Genomic DNA, 17606 nt, shown 5'->3' with positions numbered 1-17606 from the left:
ATTCACAGAAGATTTTAGGTTGAGAGCCGCTGTATTGTAGGATGTTTGATGTGCAAACCGATTTGTAGATTTTAGAATCTTGGGGTTGTACTTGGTTAAATGAGTTGCATTTGGTACAGGTTCTGCACTAGTAATTTGATGTATTGTTTGTTGGTGACAAGATTTTTTTTGTTTTTATATGGTAATTACTATATAAATTTGTATTGGTGGATTAATTTTTGCAGCTGATTAGTACTAGTGCTAGTTTGGGTTCAGTGATGGGCTCAGAGTAAGGTTTATATTTAGGGATAAGATTAAAGTAAAGGGTTACATTTAGGAATTAAGATTTAAAAAATGATGTAGACATTTCACATGCAGTGTAAGTGAAAAGCCAGATGCAATTTGATGTAAAAAATGTACTCATGTACAAGTCATTGTTATAATTTGAACATGCCTGAAGTCTTGGTTCAAAAATAACTTTGCCCAAACCGACCAATCTGTATTTTATTTAGATTAATGACAGGTCATGTTCAGAAATGATATCTACAAACAAACAATGTTTATGTCTGAGTACTTGGCAAGTGTTCTACATTATAGTGGAAAGTGTTATAGTTGAGTACACAATCATAAGGCCTTTCACATAGCACACGGTGCAGAATTCATTATGCTAGGGTAATCAGAATGCTAACCCAGCATGGAACTGCATTCACTGATCAACAAATAAACGTTCATTCATGAAATGATATAACTATTTATGTAAAGTACAGATGCTCCTCGGGTTAAGAATTTTCGACTTTACGATCGTATACGATAGGCTAGCAACATATATATACTGTATACAGATGCTCCGTGGGTTGTGTATATACCGTACTGTATATATCATAGTTTAGCCTACCTTAAACTTGGCTATAGCACTTACATTAACCTACAGATGGACAAAAGAATAGTGTATTTGATAATAAAGTGTTGACTATCTCATGTACAGTATATACAACTCCTTGGTTTGCGATACAATTGCTTTATGATGGGTTTATCGGAACGTAACGCCATCGTATACTGAGGAGTGTCTGTAATTTCATTTGTTTTACACACATCAATAGGGTAATACTTCAAGTTTCTACATGTGTTCATTTATTTAACAAGATAGGTTTGTTTATCCTTTTATTATTTGCATATGCAGAAAGGCTTTAGAAACGAGTATTATTAGGGGGAGGGGGTTCTAATTACTGCATTTTTATTATACATTATTATATACCCCTAAAGTCATCAAATATTTGTAAAGCATGCTATTTTTTGCCATTATAGCCATCTATAAAGCCATCTATATAGCCATCAGCTCTATAGCCATCTGAACCCTTGTTTGTGACAGCCATGACTGCAACAGCCGTGATCTTGTTATTATCACTTCAGGACAGCGCTGTTTATATACGTATGATGGCCATGAAGTGGTTAAACATCTTTTAAATAATACTTCAGACCTCAAAGAAGTGCTTTTTCTAGATGCACAGACAAAAGGAAGAGTGATCATAGGTCACTGGCTGCCGGATCTAATGGAGTCAGGACTTAGAGAGATAGCACCGGGGCAATGGAAAGGCAGGTGATGAAGAGTGGGAATAGAGAAAGTGGACTGGAGGAAATGGGGACCTAGGAGTATGTATCTGGGGGTGAGTAAGGAGCTAAATGATAGTGGGGTCTGAAAAGGGTGGCTAACGGAGAGAAGAGACCACTGAAGTTTACCTGGATAGTAAATCTAGAAATAGAGCTGTGTGAATGCTCACAATGCAAAACGAAGAGGAGAGTGATTGAAGAGTGTGAAAATGGGTTGTAAATCAGCAAAGACAAAATACTGGGACTGCTGTTGATATAAGTATATAGGATGTGCAGAAAAATGCAACAGAACAGTAGATTTTAAAAGTCCATGAGATGCGGAATGAAAGAATTGATGTGAAGCAGGTCAAGGCAGGAATGTAGGTTACAGGGGAAGAGTGGACATAGGACAGATGGCACAAGTGGAGACGGGTCTGATTGGTTATGCATGCACCTAAGAGCAGCTGGTTTATGAAATTAGAAACCAGCACAGGAACCGGTGGCCAAGTAAGGTGATTCTGTGCTGTTATCCAGTGGATTTGTAAGAGGAATCCATGGAGAAATGGGTAGTCAGGGGATGAAGGCTGGGGATGGATGCAAGAGAGGAATAACTGAGGGAGGGAAAATGCAAGGAAAGTGGGGTGAGCTATATGTACCTTGAGTTAAAATCACTGAGTAAAACTGGCCATACACTGTACTATTATTTTACACAGATTCCTCCACTGTGTGGATGGACACATCCCCTGCTGTCTCTATTGTAATACCCGAAAAGTGCTTGCAGTTGATTGGCTGCATGCACCGTTCAGCCAAAGATTTTCCATCCGACGGCTTCGATCTTCTGATCAAGGGATGCTAGGTGGAAGAGTGCCAATAGGTCACCCACTGTGGGAATTTCAGCTGGTTCAACAAGAACTGGTCCAAATTCGCATAGTTTATGGCCAGCTTTAGACTTGTCTTAGTAAAATTAAAGTTACAGTTCACCTTTATACTACATGGGATGATAGTGGAGTGGAAGATTGCATGTTTTTGAACTGTTATCATATTTTCATCTGCACAACCTTTATAGAGAATACGCTAGGTGAAAAGTCTTTTATTTAGTTCTGGATTATTCCCATAAATAGGTCTATAGTGATAAACACAATGCTTGGATTTGTTCCTTGTTCATAGAATTTTCCAATGTTCTACAGTACATCATACATTCAGAACCACATGATCTATGGAATAGAAAGATTCTTTGGTTGTTCCCCAAGACAGTCTTGTGAAAGTAGATTTTACGCTGTCTTCAAACATATAGATTAATAGCAAAGAAGCATAAACAAACAATACTGTGGTGGTTTGCTTGTTTCTTTGCAAACTGTCCTCTTGGATAATACCGCTTGAGGCCACGGCGAGGATGAATAACCTGATTTTATCCAGTTTCCTGATGCTTTCATGCAACAGCAAAATAAGACATTTATGAATAGTGATTCTAGTCCTACAAAGACCTCTAGTAAGTCTAAAAGAGGTGTTAGACCTAGACTAGGACTGTTGTAGGAAAGCATCATTATGTAAAGCATACCAATTCAATGCAGTGGACATGTCAGACATTTCCCATATGCAGAGGAGCAGTAGTGTTCATGTAATAGTACCACCAATAACAAAGCTGAGTCCAGAGTGTGTAGAAAAAGACTCTGACTATGCAGCCTTCTAGCAAATGACACAACTGCCAGATTGCCAGTCCAGGCCTTGACTTTTATCTCTAATCAAGTTTCATAAACATGAACGGTTATACTTTTACTATTGTATACTCACAGTTGCCTGAAAATATTTGTTCTTCCTTAACTTCAGGGAACATTGACTTTTAGGTATTTTTTTTTTGTCACTTCTGCATCTTCTCTCAGCCTATTTATAGAGAAACTACCATTATTGTACTCAATAATCTTGTCTATGTCCCATGCTCTCGCATGATTTTGGCTTATTGGGAATTAGGTGGCAACCTGGTAGAGGGAAGTGGGAGTTACTTGCTGGGCTCAAGCAGGCGTTCAGTGACTAGTTTACAGTGTACAGCTGTGTTTCAACTACTAAGAGTGAAGAATTTGACAGGTGGGGCAAGAAATATGGGGGCTGTCATTGCTGATCAGTCTGAAAATGCGAGATTCTTGGCTATTATGCTGAGTAATGACTGAAGTACATTCTAACTTATTGGTCTGCAGCAGGCATGCAGATCAGGAGTTTGGACTTCAATGGCAGCTGTCACAGATCAGCTGCGGAGCTGATCTGTGTCTTAGTCTGCCCATACACCTTGCGATCATCGGACAACACTTTTCGCCCGACGATCGAATTGCGCAACATAAAAATTTTCAACTACCACCATTTTATTCTATAGGGTCTTGGCATTCAGCAAATATATAATGTTGGGGGGTTTTTACGTCATTTTCAGGCCTAAAATGTGGAATATAACATGGGTGCAAAAATGGAAAAAAGGGCCTCAGTCATGAAGGGGTTAATCGGGGCGGCCCCATCCCGCCCTGATTGATCGCAAGGTTAGATCAGAGGTAATTAGAAGAAAGCACCTGGACGAATTGCGGTAATCGACCACACGTATTTTCGCATGTGCAGTGTAGATCGTACGAATTTTGACGTACGGAAACGCCACCAACCTTGTGAAAATCGTACGATCGACCGAAGTTTTCTAGCCTGCTGGTTAGTCAAAAGTCGATCGAATGTACAGTATTTGCGGTTGTACACTGCCCATCAACCGTACGAATATCGGATGAAAACACGATCCCATATGAAAATCGGCCCATATTCGTAAGGTGTATGGGCACCTTTACTGTTTGCATGTGTTTTTACCTTTTGCTGCTGTGGGTCTGCTGGTACTTGTGGTTCCACTAACATGTGCTCTCCTCTTGCTGCACTGTGTTAGCAGCTAGGGGTGTCACCCGCTTCACCCGAGGGTTATTATACCTTTCTCCCTGCTACTTCCTGTCCTGCCTCCTAGCCCTTTATCTATTTAAATATTGTGCAGACTTGCTTCTGGTTGCTTGAGCAGCACTTGTTCCTGAGCCCCTTCCGTGCAATTATTCCTAACCTGACTGCTTGTGGACTGATCTCCTGTGTACTGACTCGGCTAGTTCTCCTGATTACATTTGTCTGCTGCCCGCCCTGACGTTGGCTTGTTATCCGGATCTCCTTTTGCTCCATCCATCCGTGCCTGCACTGTGTCTTCAGATACTCTCCACACGAGCAGGATGAACCTGGGGGTCGTGACCTGGGGTCAGCATGCAGCTAAGTCCAAACTCCTGTGAGGGGGTCACTGGCAGAACACCGGCTGGCCCTTTAGATTCCATGCCCTGGGGGATCCCGTGTCACCTGCTCATCTGTGGGCTCACATCCCTAGTACCGTGACAGCAGCATACTTGCTCTAGATCCGTTACGTAAATTATTGAGCAGTTGGCATTCAATGACTGAGGTTTTCATTGGCAGCCCTTCTACTGCCTTTAGTATAGGTTTAATTAAACTGGACATGAGGAACTATAAAATAGACCCAGTCAGACTTCATCTTACCTCCTTTATATAGTCTATGGTAAAAAAAAACTCATTGGACTTTAGACATTGTCATAAATTGTTACAGATGCAGACTAATATGTTCATACGCTTCCATGAACAGAGACGAACCCATAATTTTTTTTCTAAAAAGACTAGAAACTGACCAAAGTAATTGGCATCCATCTTTGTTTATTCCATATTCAATAAAAAGCAGACTTTGCTTTTGATTTTTTATTCAACAGAATATTTTGAATAGTAAAATAAATAAAAATGATTGGACCCCAAATGTAATATTTTGTTGCACAACCTTTAGAGGCAATCACTGCAAACACGCGATTTCTGTAGCTGTCAGTGGAATTTTCCCTTAGCTTGGTGAATGAGGTTTTGGTGAATACAGGTTTTTTTTCCTTGCATGTGATTTGGTGTTTGCAAAGTGAATTTTCACCACACTCCGTAAGCTAAAAGAAATATTCCTTGCAGAGTGCAAATTACTTTGCAAGGTGAACAGCCTATTTGCCTTTAGTATATGAAACCCATCATTTCTACATTGGTATCTGGTACTGTTCAGCTGTAGAAGTGAGCTTTGCTCCATAGAAAAAGGGGAATATTCACTACAACATTTCAGCCTATTTCTGAAGCTGCTTGGTGCAGTTTAAAAAAATCAATGCCATAATTTAAATCGTACAGAATCTGTTTTTAACATTTATAAACAACTTTCATGGTTTCCTATTTTAAGCTTTTATATATTTGTAAAAGAGAGTAAAAAATGTGGTGGTATGCCACGAGATATTATGTGTTAGTATCTTTACACAAGCCAGAAGACCATATACCAAACCTGCTTTAGTCACAAAAGAACTTCAAGAGATAAAGAATCAGCTGGGGTTAAGAAAATGAATTAATCACCTCGGCAAATTCCTGTTGAGGAAACCACTGGTATGTCTTTCCATGACTTCCGTCTTTGGATTTTTCCACTTACCCCATGCCTATAATATATTCGGTCTGTTGTTTCCTATAATCACTAGATGGGTCACATTCTAAAATCTGTAAGAACAAATCATTCTTCATCTACTTAAAGGACCAATGTAGTGGAAACTTTGTATTTAAAAACCGTGTTCAGTTAGTATATATAATAATGTTCATCTGCATATTAATTCCTATTTTTTTATTTCATGCACATTTTTTTATATTTTTCTGCACAGTTGGAGGCAGGCTAAGCTTTTTTTTTTTTTTTTTTTTTTTTTTTTACGCTTGTTTTTGATTTTTTTTTTTTTTTTTTTTTTAACGGCTGTTGTAATAGTTTGCTTGGGAATGTCAGAGTAATTCTTTTGACTATTAAAGTGCTAATGGACATGGTCACCAAACCCACACAACTGGATGCCCAGTAAATTTATATTACATTCACTCAGCGGATGCAACAGTACATTTGTTCAGGGCTGTGGGTAAAAGATGTGGTTATGGTTATGTAGACACAGCTCACAAATGCATGCCATGGCAGGACACAACTGTGCACAGGTTGTGCTAGTTGAAATTTGTCGAAGGGCTGAGATCTGTGTGATTGCTACCTGTGGTCTCTGTTGAGATGAAAGGATGTCAAGGCAGTATGTATGTACCATGGTACAGATTGAGTGGGTTTGGCACCCGTATACGTGATTGTTAAAACTGAACTCCAGGTATAAATCAGTATATACACTATATTGCCCAAAGTATTGGGACACCCCTCTAAATCATTAGATTCAGGTGTTCCTATTACCTCAGTGGCCACAGGTGTATAAAATCAAGCACCTAGGCATGCAGACGCTTCTACAAACATTTGTGAAAGAATGGGTCGCTCTCAATAGCTCAGTGAACTCAAGCGTGGTTCCGTGATAGGTTGCCACCTGTGCAATAAGTCCATCCGTGATATTTCCTTGCTAATAAATATTCCACGGTCACCTGTTAGTGGTATTATAACAAACTGGAAGCAACTGGGAACAACAGCAACTCAGCCACGAAGTTGTAGGCCACGTAAAATGACAGAGCGGGGTCAGCGCATGCTGAAGTGCGCAGAAGTCGCCAACTGTTTGCAGAGTCAATAGCTACAGACCTCAGGCCTTCAGATTTGCACAACAACAGTGCATAGAGGGCTGCATGGAATGGGTTTTCATAGCCGAGCAGCTGCATCCAAGCCCTACATCACCAAGTGCAATGCAAAGCGTTGGATGCAGTGGTGTAAAGCACGCCGCCATTGGACTCTAGAGAAGTGGAGATGTGTTCTCGTAAGTGACGAATCACGCTTCTCTGTCTGGCAATCCGATGGACGTGTCTGGGTTTGGCGGTTGCCAGGAGAACGGTACTTGCCTGACTGCATTGTGCCAAGTGTAAAGTTTGGTGGAGGGGGGATTATGGTGTGGGGTTGTTTTTCAGGGGTTTGGCTTGGGCCCTTAGTTCCAGTGAAGGGAACTCTTAAGCCATCAGCATACCAAGACATTTAGGACAATTTCATGCTACCAACTTTGTGGGAACAGTTTGGGGATGGCCCCTACCTGTTCCAACATGGCTGCCCACCAGTGCACAAAGCAAGGTGTATAAAGACATGGATGAGCGTGTCTGGGGTGGCCTTGACTGGCCTGCACAGAGTCCTGACCTCAACCCGATAGAACACATTTGGGATGAATTAGAGCGGAGACTGCGAGCCAGGCCTTCTCGTCCAACCTCAGTACCTGACCTCACAAATGTGCTTCTGGAAGAATGGTCAAACTTTCCCATAGACACACTCCTAAACCTTGTGGACGCCTTCCCAGAAGAGTTGAAGCTGTTATAGCTGCAAAGGGTGGGCCAACTCAATATTGAACCCTAAGACTGCTTTAAGGCTGGCCATACTAATAAAAACTTCCTCGAGAGAAGCAACTGATTGAAGCATTACTAGTAGGGGAAGGATCCTGCCTAATAATGCCAGAAGCAGCACTGAAAATGTTGTCCATCAGCCATATTCTTTGTGATTAGCTCCCCTCTCTAGATCATTACAAGGTTTGATAACCTTTCATGTGCTATTTTCCTACTGTGTAGTTTAGCAGGAGGTAGATTGGGCACATGGCAGGAACCTCATCTCATTCTTTCACTAGAGTATACCACCTGAGATGAAACCAGGTCCCATTTCACCAGCAGGAAAAACAAATTATGCACTTTGTGATTGTGACACCAGCACAAATGGCTTTTTCAGTTTTGACCCCATCCTTTACTCACAGCTATTTGTATTCATTTTGTGTTGATATGCCACATATGCACCCTGCTGCCCAGTGTGCCAGTGCCGTCCAACAGATTCTTCATTGTTGCTGCCCTGCACAACCGGTACATTTGTGTTGGTGGAATAGTGCAGTCTGAGCACTTGACACACACAAGGCAATTTTCAGGCAATTTCAAACTTTTATCAATATTTCAAAAACAAGAAGCTGTCCGAAAAAGGGGGGAAAAAATCAAGGTAACCTACACTTCAGATCCTTTTAAATGGTCGGTAGCACTGTTGATGGAACTTTGCAATAATTCACTTGGCTGTTTTTGCAGTCAGAAGCTGCTGGTGGCTCAAAAGTGGTTGAATTTGACTTAACCCCTTCATGACTGAGGCCCTTTTTTCCATTTTTGCACCCATGTTATATTCCACATTTTAGGCCTGAAAATGACGTAAAACCCCCCAACATTATATATTTTCTGAATGCCAAGACCCTATAGAATAAAATGGTGGTAGTTGAAAATTTTTATGTTGCGCAATATTAGCGCAACTCCTTATTTCCAGGATCGCTTCTGTTGTAAAGCCGACAGTCGGCTCTACAAGTTTAAACAGAGTCCCGGCGGCAAAAGTCGCCGGGAGTCTGTTTAAACAGCCCCGATGCTGGCGACGTACACTGTACGTCGTCAGTCACGAAGGGGTTAAAATTGCCATGATCTTGGCCAGCTTTAGATCAAGACAGTGGACGTGGGTGTAATGGAAAATATACTGTAAATCTATTTTTTGTGGACTTAATCTTAGAAAATAATGTTGTGTCCTCTTTTCAAGTACATCCCTGCAATTACTTATTTTTATCTCTTGACTAACATATTGCATCTGTCTGTTTCAGTAATGGATTACATGGCAGCAGGCATATCAATCCCTGATCCTGACATGGAGTTTGACAAGAATGTACCCCGAATATGTGGCGTCTGTGGAGACAAAGCAACTGGATTCCACTTTAATGCAATGACGTGTGAAGGCTGCAAAGGCTTTTTCAGGTAGGTTTTTGTTAGGGTGCCTGGAATATCTCAAACCATTTGTAGTTGGAATGAAATTAAATTCTATTAGCCTTTTTTTCCAATGTTTTATATTTTAGTTGCTTATTAAAAACATGATATTACATAAATGGAGGTTTTTGTTGAATAGAACAGGCGAAAATATTTAGCTGCCATGGTTGCTTTTAGATTTATTTGCAATTATATTTTTTTGTATGCATCTTTTGTATTTGTGTTTTAAGTACAGAGCTTATATAATACTCATAATAGCTAACGAATAATGGATAACATCTACCTTTTCATTGCAAATTTCAGGTACGAGGGCAGTTTGATGATTATTTGTCAGCAGCACATATCAAAAGTATTGTGTAAAACAAAGTATTTTCTAAAAAGCTAAAACAGAAGCACATTCAGAATTACTTTTTAATGTTATCGTTGGTTAATTGTACTTTAATTTAGAGGCATATACTCCAGCACTACATATTGCTGTCCCCCCACATCCCATCCAAGTGTATATTACTCATTGATGTGAATAGAAATCGGCTTCAGACATAGCAGATTGGGGGTATACCACTTTGTCATGGTATGAGCAACACCATCTGCCTTTGATTGCAAGTGTGTGCAAACCCTAACAACTGGGGCATAACTACAAATCACAGAGCCCCATAGCAAAAAAAGCATGTGGCTAACTCTCTCTGTAGCAGTGTCAGCTGTGCCAATATATTCAATTGATCTTAACATAAATTGTACCTAAATCAAGAACAGGTAGCTGGAAAGTTGTCCAAAGCGGCATACTGCACAATCTTAGCAGTTTGCCTGCCACTCCCGGTCCACTTTAATAATGCAGACCAGCAGGCAGCTCATGCCATGCTCGTATTTTAAGCCCAGCTGAATAAGCAATTTTAGCTGGAATTGGGCTCTAACATGGCAGCTGCTTGGGTTTGTATGCATTCCCTTGCCATGATACTTTCCAAATCCTATACAGCATACAGTGTTTACCATACGTAACCAATGCAGTCAACGGGACCGCAATGAAACCCGCATGCCAATTACTTGGCAGGTGAATGCTGTAGGGTATTATAATATAGAATGCCCCTTGGGATCGAAAAAACAAACAAGCATTCTGGAGGCGGCAGTATCGCCTCTTGAACGTCTGTGAACTGACTGTGAACCATTCTTTAAAAAGCAATCAACCACAGAGTGGGGCGGTAGCATTTGATCTCCTTGTAAACAAGGCCTATGTCATGGGTGTAATACAGTGGTAAATAGTTATAACTATTGGGCCTTATTTGCATGTCGATTAAGTGCCCACAGTGGTGAGAATCCAACATATTCCTGCAGCTGGTATCACAGACAACAATACCACACTGCCCAACTTTCTGAGATAAGAAAGAGGGTGTCCATTTAGCACAAAGTATACAGACAAAGGACGCATCCCTGCTTTGCCCCAGTTACTTAGACCATGAAGAATAAATAGAAAAATAAATGGTTGGTTAAACGCACAAAAACTATTTTTTCAGTACAACTTTTCATTTTATTGGCCTTTCAAAATCTCAAATGCAATAGTTTAGATGACCAACAAGAGATTTAGTGTACGGTAAGCATTTTTGTAATTTAATAATACATTTTGATAGAGGTTTATATAAATCAGACCAAAATAGGTTTAACAGAGAAGCAATGAGGAACAAAGGCATTTGGTTACAAAATAGGGACAGCAGAAGAAAACTGGGCAGGGCCACAGTGACACCACTTAGCCCACAAAAATGCATGTGCAGTAGCAAGTGGCCTTTCAGCAAGCTTTCACGTGCACATGGTTTCTTGCCCACCTATTTGCTGACATTGTGTGGTTTCTCGCTGCATGTTGCTTACTGCTTTTGTTCTACTGCCCATATGCGGGCTTGCCACCACTGCACCGTCTTATACTTCTTTATTAAGTCTGTTCCATGAACATGCCTACCATGTTTCCCTCTTGGCCAGTTAGACCATCCTTTACGCTTACTGGAGTATAGGTGGCCTAGGAGTTCTTAAGGGTCACGGGAGGACATATACTAACCTCCTCCCGTGGACCAAAGCTCAGTATATAGCGGGGCTATTGCCCGCTATACACTGAGAGAGCCGCAGCTGGGACAGATCCCGACAATACTGTCGAGATCCACCCAGCTGGCTGATGGACAGGATAGCTCTGCCTATCTAGAGGTAGAGCCATCAATCCCTCCAGTCAACGCTGGAGGATCAGAGCGGGAAGGGGGGAATCCCTGCGGGAAGCGGTGAGTGACAGTCACTGCTCTCTGCAGGAAGATGATCGAGAAGTGAGCGAGCGACAGTATGTGTCCGCTCACTTCCTGATCATCAATCATTGTCACAGGTCGGCTCTAACTATGAGGATGAGTGTAAATCACTCACCTCATAGTTCTCCTTTAAAAATGCATAGAAGCACTCGGAGGTGTCTGCTCTACAGGTAGGAGGCTTGTCTACAAGCTCTGATGAGGGAGGGTGTACAGTAGCAAGTAAACCTGCACAAACATAGCAATTAAGCATGAGCACGTGATCGAAAAATGCAAAAGCAGAGATTACCTCCAGTAAAGTTACATGTCAGAAAGTAGATCCAGAGTATAGAAATAATGTAGAAATCTCAAGTTTTTGTGAATGTTGCAAATGGTTCCACCCCCTGCAGCTTTTCAAAACTCTCTGTTGGTCAGTGAGCCTACCCATCATATTAAAAAAAGAATTGGTAGACTCAGCAGGTAGCAGGGGTGGGGCTAAACTTGACTTTGATGGGATACTTTGAAATTTGCATATAATCTCAACAAGCCACAATCAACTGTTTAGTTTGATTTTTTTACTGCTTTTTTTCTACTGAAGGTTACCTTTCTTATGCATTTGTTTTTAACATACGTTCAGTTTGAATTACCCAGGTGTGTGACAGGTTTGCATCACACAAGGTGATTATTCAAATGGCTGGACCTGCCTCCTGGTACGGCTCCATACAAGTTTATGAGGCCTTGGCCAGTGTAGGGGAGGATTCCTCCCAAGAATAAGTAAACTTTGCACAGGACACAGCTCTGCTACAGAGGCAAGCAAGAAGCTGGGGTGTGCATGGTAGTGTAGATTAATTTACGAGAGATGGGTAAATTAAGGGAAAGTACAGTGGCCCTTTAAGTCTATGGCCACCTTAATTTTTAAAAGAATGGCAGAGGATGCCATTGTATACTTCTAGTTCTGCAAATGTTGAAGACCTGGCTGTAAGTCATTTACCCATACAAGTATACATATAGAGACTTCTGACTTTATTCCGAGATTATGTTTCATTGTTTAAGGTTAGTGGCTTCAACACATATTGAAACCAGTGGGTCAGCATAAGAGGCAGGGAACTAGTATTTTCAGCAAAAGGTCAGCTGTGGCAGCCCCCATGTTTCTCTCAGGATAAGTTTTAATGTTAAGGTATTTATTAGAAACTCTCTCCTTAAACAGAATCTTCAAAAAGGTGAGCATTCAACATCTCAGGAAGACTTAGATTGTGGTTGGCATTCCAGAGTGTCATACATGTGCTTGTCTCTACAGCACATTTTTCCCCCTTCATTTTTGTTTGCTTCTCTTGCTGTAGATAGGCTAAGGAGGTAGTCAGAAGGTAAGGGAGAGTAAGCTTGCAGAAAAGGAATGCAAGATGTGGCCACATTTCCTTCATGCAACTTTTTGAATTTTTAATGAAAACTATATTTTAATAACAGTTTACAAATGCCCATAAACTTGTTTTTTTGGCCTGTTTGCTATCTTATAAGGCCACATTCCGGGCAGCTAAAACCGAGTGTGAAAAGCATATCGCCGCAGATAGTAAAAAGAACCCCAAAAAATTTTACCAATATATTAACAGTAAAAAGGTGAGAAAGGAGCAGATAGGCCCAATAAAGGATGGAAGCGGGAAGCTAGTCACAAACGACAAGGAGAGGGCCGAGGCGCTGAACGCTTTTTTCTCCTCAGTATACACTCGGGAGGGAAACGGGTTTGACACACATGATAAAACTCCCAGTTTAACTCAAAATATACCCCAGTGGTTGACAGAAACCGGGATACTAATGTGGAATTGTTCAAGAAACTTTTGGACGATTTCTTAAGGGACCGTAATATACAGGGGTACGGGTACTCCTAGAATGAGATCCTAATAGGTTGGACTTGATGGACTAATGTCTTTATTCAACCTCAAATACTATGTAACTATGTAACATTCACACCTAGGTGACAGCATTTTTGCTTGTTTCTATGTGTGTTTTTGCTGCACTTTTTTGCACATTTTATGCATTCCATGGGTTTTTGCAAGAAGATTGTGACACATTGATGTAAATGGACTAACGTGCGTAAAATGCGTGCAAAAACTCGCAAAAGCACAGACATACTTTTTTACTGTTTCCATTGAAGTCTATGGGGCCAAGAAGCGCTTAATTTGCCAAATAGAAACTGGTATACTTTTTTCCAGTGGCATTTTGCTACAAGTGACAACACTCAGATGTGAACATGGCCATAGAAATGAATGGGACTTTTATGAGCGTTTTTTGGGGCAGAAAAAGCGCTACAAAACAGGTGTGAACGGAAGATGTGCGACCGTACAATATAAACGGTTGCACGCCTTCCATACACTGCACGATTATCGTTTGCAGTCATCGGAAGCCCGCCCCTCATTGCAGTCATCGCAACTACGATCGGCCTGCCTGGGCAGATCGTACGTTTTTTTAAGTACTTTACAACCCTCACAAGACAAAAGTCCACCTAGACTGTATGTAAGAAAATAGGACCTAAAAACATAATTAACAGTAATTACATTGTTTAACATACCTGTGATAATCTAAGCAACATCTGCTGATTTCCTTGCTTTTAAAAACGTTATAATACAGCAAGAAAAGTGTATATTGCAGAGAGACGGGTACTGAGCAATGAGCACCACAATAGAGTAGGCTGAGAGCCACGTGTGGTCTTCAAGTCAGTGACAATACTCACATGTTTTCTTTGTGAGTTTAGCAGAATTGCTATTATGTGCCTATTTATGCAGAACTGCCTTGTTTTCATGCAAGTTGTGGAAACCTGGCACCTAAACAGTAACTATAAATCGCTGGAAGTCTTTATCAGCTACAACCACGACCTAATGATTATAGTGCTTAATTGTTAACTGACTTTTAGGTTTAATGCATTTCCACATTAAACTAATAGCCATGGAAAAGACACACTGCACCCTCCCTTTTGCTTCCGTGCAACCTGCATAGTAAATACTGTTTACCTGGAAATTCTGGGTGGATACACATTTCATCCAAAAGGTTGTTTCTAAGTGACATCTGTTATTTATAGAAATCCTAGTCTCGGCTTGACTTTGTTTACTGAAAATGACTGTGTGTGGTTTCTGTACACGCAGTGAAGGATGGTTTGGTGAAAGCACTGGGTTTCAATGTGGGTGCATTTATTCATTATTAAGGGCAATCCGTAATGAGAAATATTTATTGATAATAGCTTACAACTTCATACAAGAATTCTTTTTTTATGGTGCATTGTCATGTGCTATGTTCAAGTTCCTTTTCAGAAGTCTCATGGTTCACCTTATAATTAACAATGTTTTGCCTGTAATCGAGTAGAACTGTTTAGACAGTTTCTGGTTTCTGTTCCACAATACAAAGTAGTACAGTGGTACCTCGGTTCACGAACGCTTCTGTTTGCAAACAATTCGTTTCGCGTACAGGAAGTTCGGCAAAATTTTGCTTCCGTTCGCGAACTGCGCATCAGGTGACGAACACAACCGCAGCCATCTTCCCTGCTCTGACACATGGTCGTGGCTTCCTCTAGTTGACATCGCGGTCTGACTACAGTTTAATTCGGTTCGTGACCAGAATCATGGAACGAATTAAGTTCGTAAAACCAGGGCGCCAATGTATATTGTAAAATGGCTCTCATAAAGTGGACCATGCATTAAAAAAAAACCTTTTTGTTTTTGCATTGTAAAGTCCTGCAGCTGGTTCATTATCCTTAAGGTAAAGTGAGTATGAGGGCAAGATAGGTTATACGACTTGGGCTTTATTTCAAAATGATGGTGCCGTGACCCACTGTAAGCAGGTTCAAGGGACGTTTCCCTGGTATTATGTAAAGTAAAAGATAACATAGCATCGTCCTCTATCTGACACTTGTAATATGGAAGTAGGCTTTGGTGTTTTTTTATGACTTTTTAACAATCTCTCCCAACTTCTCAGTAATCTCTAATATAATAACATCTTGCAATTTGCAACTTTCTATATGACAAAATCTTTTACATTGTAGCAGGCTCTTGGAGGAGATTGGAGGAGAGCGATGTGATCTGTCACAGAAGGCGGGCCTCTCCTCGCCCACTCAGCCTTCTCTGACAGCCGGTTTCAGGATGGAGAGTAGCACACACACACACACACACACTGATCAGCTGATCACTGAATGTTTGTAAATAACTGGACATAGTGTGCTTACTATGTCCCAGCTATGAATGAATGGGAAGTGATCTATATCACTTCCTGTTCATTCATGATTGTGGACATAGTAACTGATACTATATCCACAATGTAGGAACACTCAGTATAGAGGCTTCCTGTTCATTCATAACAGGGGCTGCAGACTCTGTGTCCTCTAAAGACACACTGCACCCTCCCTTTTGCTTCCGTGCAACCTGCATAGTAAATACTGTTTACCTGGAAATTCTGGGTGGATACACATTTCATCCAAAAGGTTGTTTCTAAGTGACATCTGTTATTTATAGAAATCCTAGTCTCGGCTTGACTTTGTTTACTGAAAATGACTGTGTGTGGTTTCTGTACACGCAGTGAAGGATGGTTTGGTGAAAGCACTGGGTTTCAATGTGGGTGCATTTATTCATTATTAAGGGCAATCCGTAATGAGAAATATTTATTGATAATAGCTTACAACTTCATACAAGAATTCTTTTTTTATGGTGCATTGTCATGTGCTATGTTCAAGTTCCTTTTCAGAAGTCTCATGGTTCACCTTATAATTAACAATGTTTTGCCTGTAATCGAGTAGAACTGTTTAGACAGTTTCTGGTTTCTGTTCCACAATACAAAGTAGTACAGTGGTACCTCGGTTCACGAACGCTTCTGTTTGCAAACAATTCGTTTCGCGTACAGGAAGTTCGGCAAAATTTTGCTTCCGTTCGCGAACTGCGCATCAGGTGACGAACACAACCGCAGCCATCTTCCCTGCTCTGACACATGGTCGTGGCTTCCTCTAGTTGACATCGCGGTCTGACTACAGTTTAATTCGGTTCGTGACCAGAATCATGGAACGAATTAAGTTCGTAAAACCAGGGCGCCAATGTATATTGTAAAATGGCTCTCATAAAGTGGACCATGCATTAAAAAAAAACCTTTTTGTTTTTGCATTGTAAAGTCCTGCAGCTGGTTCATTATCCTTAAGGTAAAGTGAGTATGAGGGCAAGATAGGTTATACGACTTGGGCTTTATTTCAAAATGATGGTGCCGTGACCCACTGTAAGCAGGTTCAAGGGACGTTTCCCTGGTATTATGTAAAGTAAAAGATAACATAGCATCGTCCTCTATCTGACACTTGTAATATGGAAGTAGGCTTTGGTGTTTTTTTATGACTTTTTAACAATCTCTCCCAACTTCTCAGTAATCTCTAATATAATAACATCTTGCAATTTGCAACTTTCTATATGACAAAATCTTTTACATTGTAGCAGGCTCTTGGAGGAGATTGGAGGAGAGCGATGTGATCTGTCACAGAAGGCGGGCCTCTCCTCGCCCACTCAGCCTTCTCTGACAGCCGGTTTCAGGATGGAGAGTAGCACACACACACACACACACACTGATCAGCTGATCACTGAATGTTTGTAAATAACTGGACATAGTGTGCTTACTATGTCCCAGCTATGAATGAATGGGAAGTGATCTATATCACTTCCTGTTCATTCATGATTGTGGACATAGTAACTGATACTATATCCACAATGTAGGAACACTCAGTATAGAGGCTTCCTGTTCATTCATAACAGGGGCTGCAGACTCTGTGTCCTCAATCTCTTTTTCTGTTTTAAAAGGGAAATATCAGAGGTCTGTTTAGACCCTCAATATTACCCAGAAGCCCCCAACAGTAAATTAAAGTAAAATTAAATAGTTTAAAAATGTTTTAAAAGGTTGGGGAAAAAAGTTATTTTTGGTTTTGGCCCGACAAATTTGTTATTTTTGGTTTTGGCCTCAAAATTCAATTTCGGCGCATCTCTAATACATAAATATATA

At 40.7% G+C, this 17606-nt stretch overlaps 1 protein-coding gene across 1 annotated transcript in view; it reads left to right on the top strand.

Moving 5' to 3' along the window:
* The first annotated feature begins 9186 nt into the window (after positions 1-9186).
* The window catches only part of VDR (vitamin D (1,25- dihydroxyvitamin D3) receptor), a 64586-nt gene continuing 56166 nt past the window's right edge, over positions 9187-17606 (top strand). Inside the window, exon 1 of the mRNA XM_018564538.1 lies at positions 9187-9336. Coding sequence (XP_018420040.1) covers positions 9188-9336 — 149 coding nt within the window. The 5' untranslated portion in view covers position 9187. The remainder of the gene's footprint in view (positions 9337-17606) is intronic.

The sequence above is a fragment of the Nanorana parkeri genome, unplaced genomic scaffold, assembly GCF_000935625.1.
Source record: "Nanorana parkeri isolate BGI_ZX_2015 unplaced genomic scaffold, ASM93562v1 scaffold758, whole genome shotgun sequence".
Taxonomy (NCBI): domain Eukaryota; kingdom Metazoa; phylum Chordata; class Amphibia; order Anura; family Dicroglossidae; genus Nanorana; species Nanorana parkeri.
This window is presented reverse-complemented; position numbering and strand designations above follow the sequence as displayed.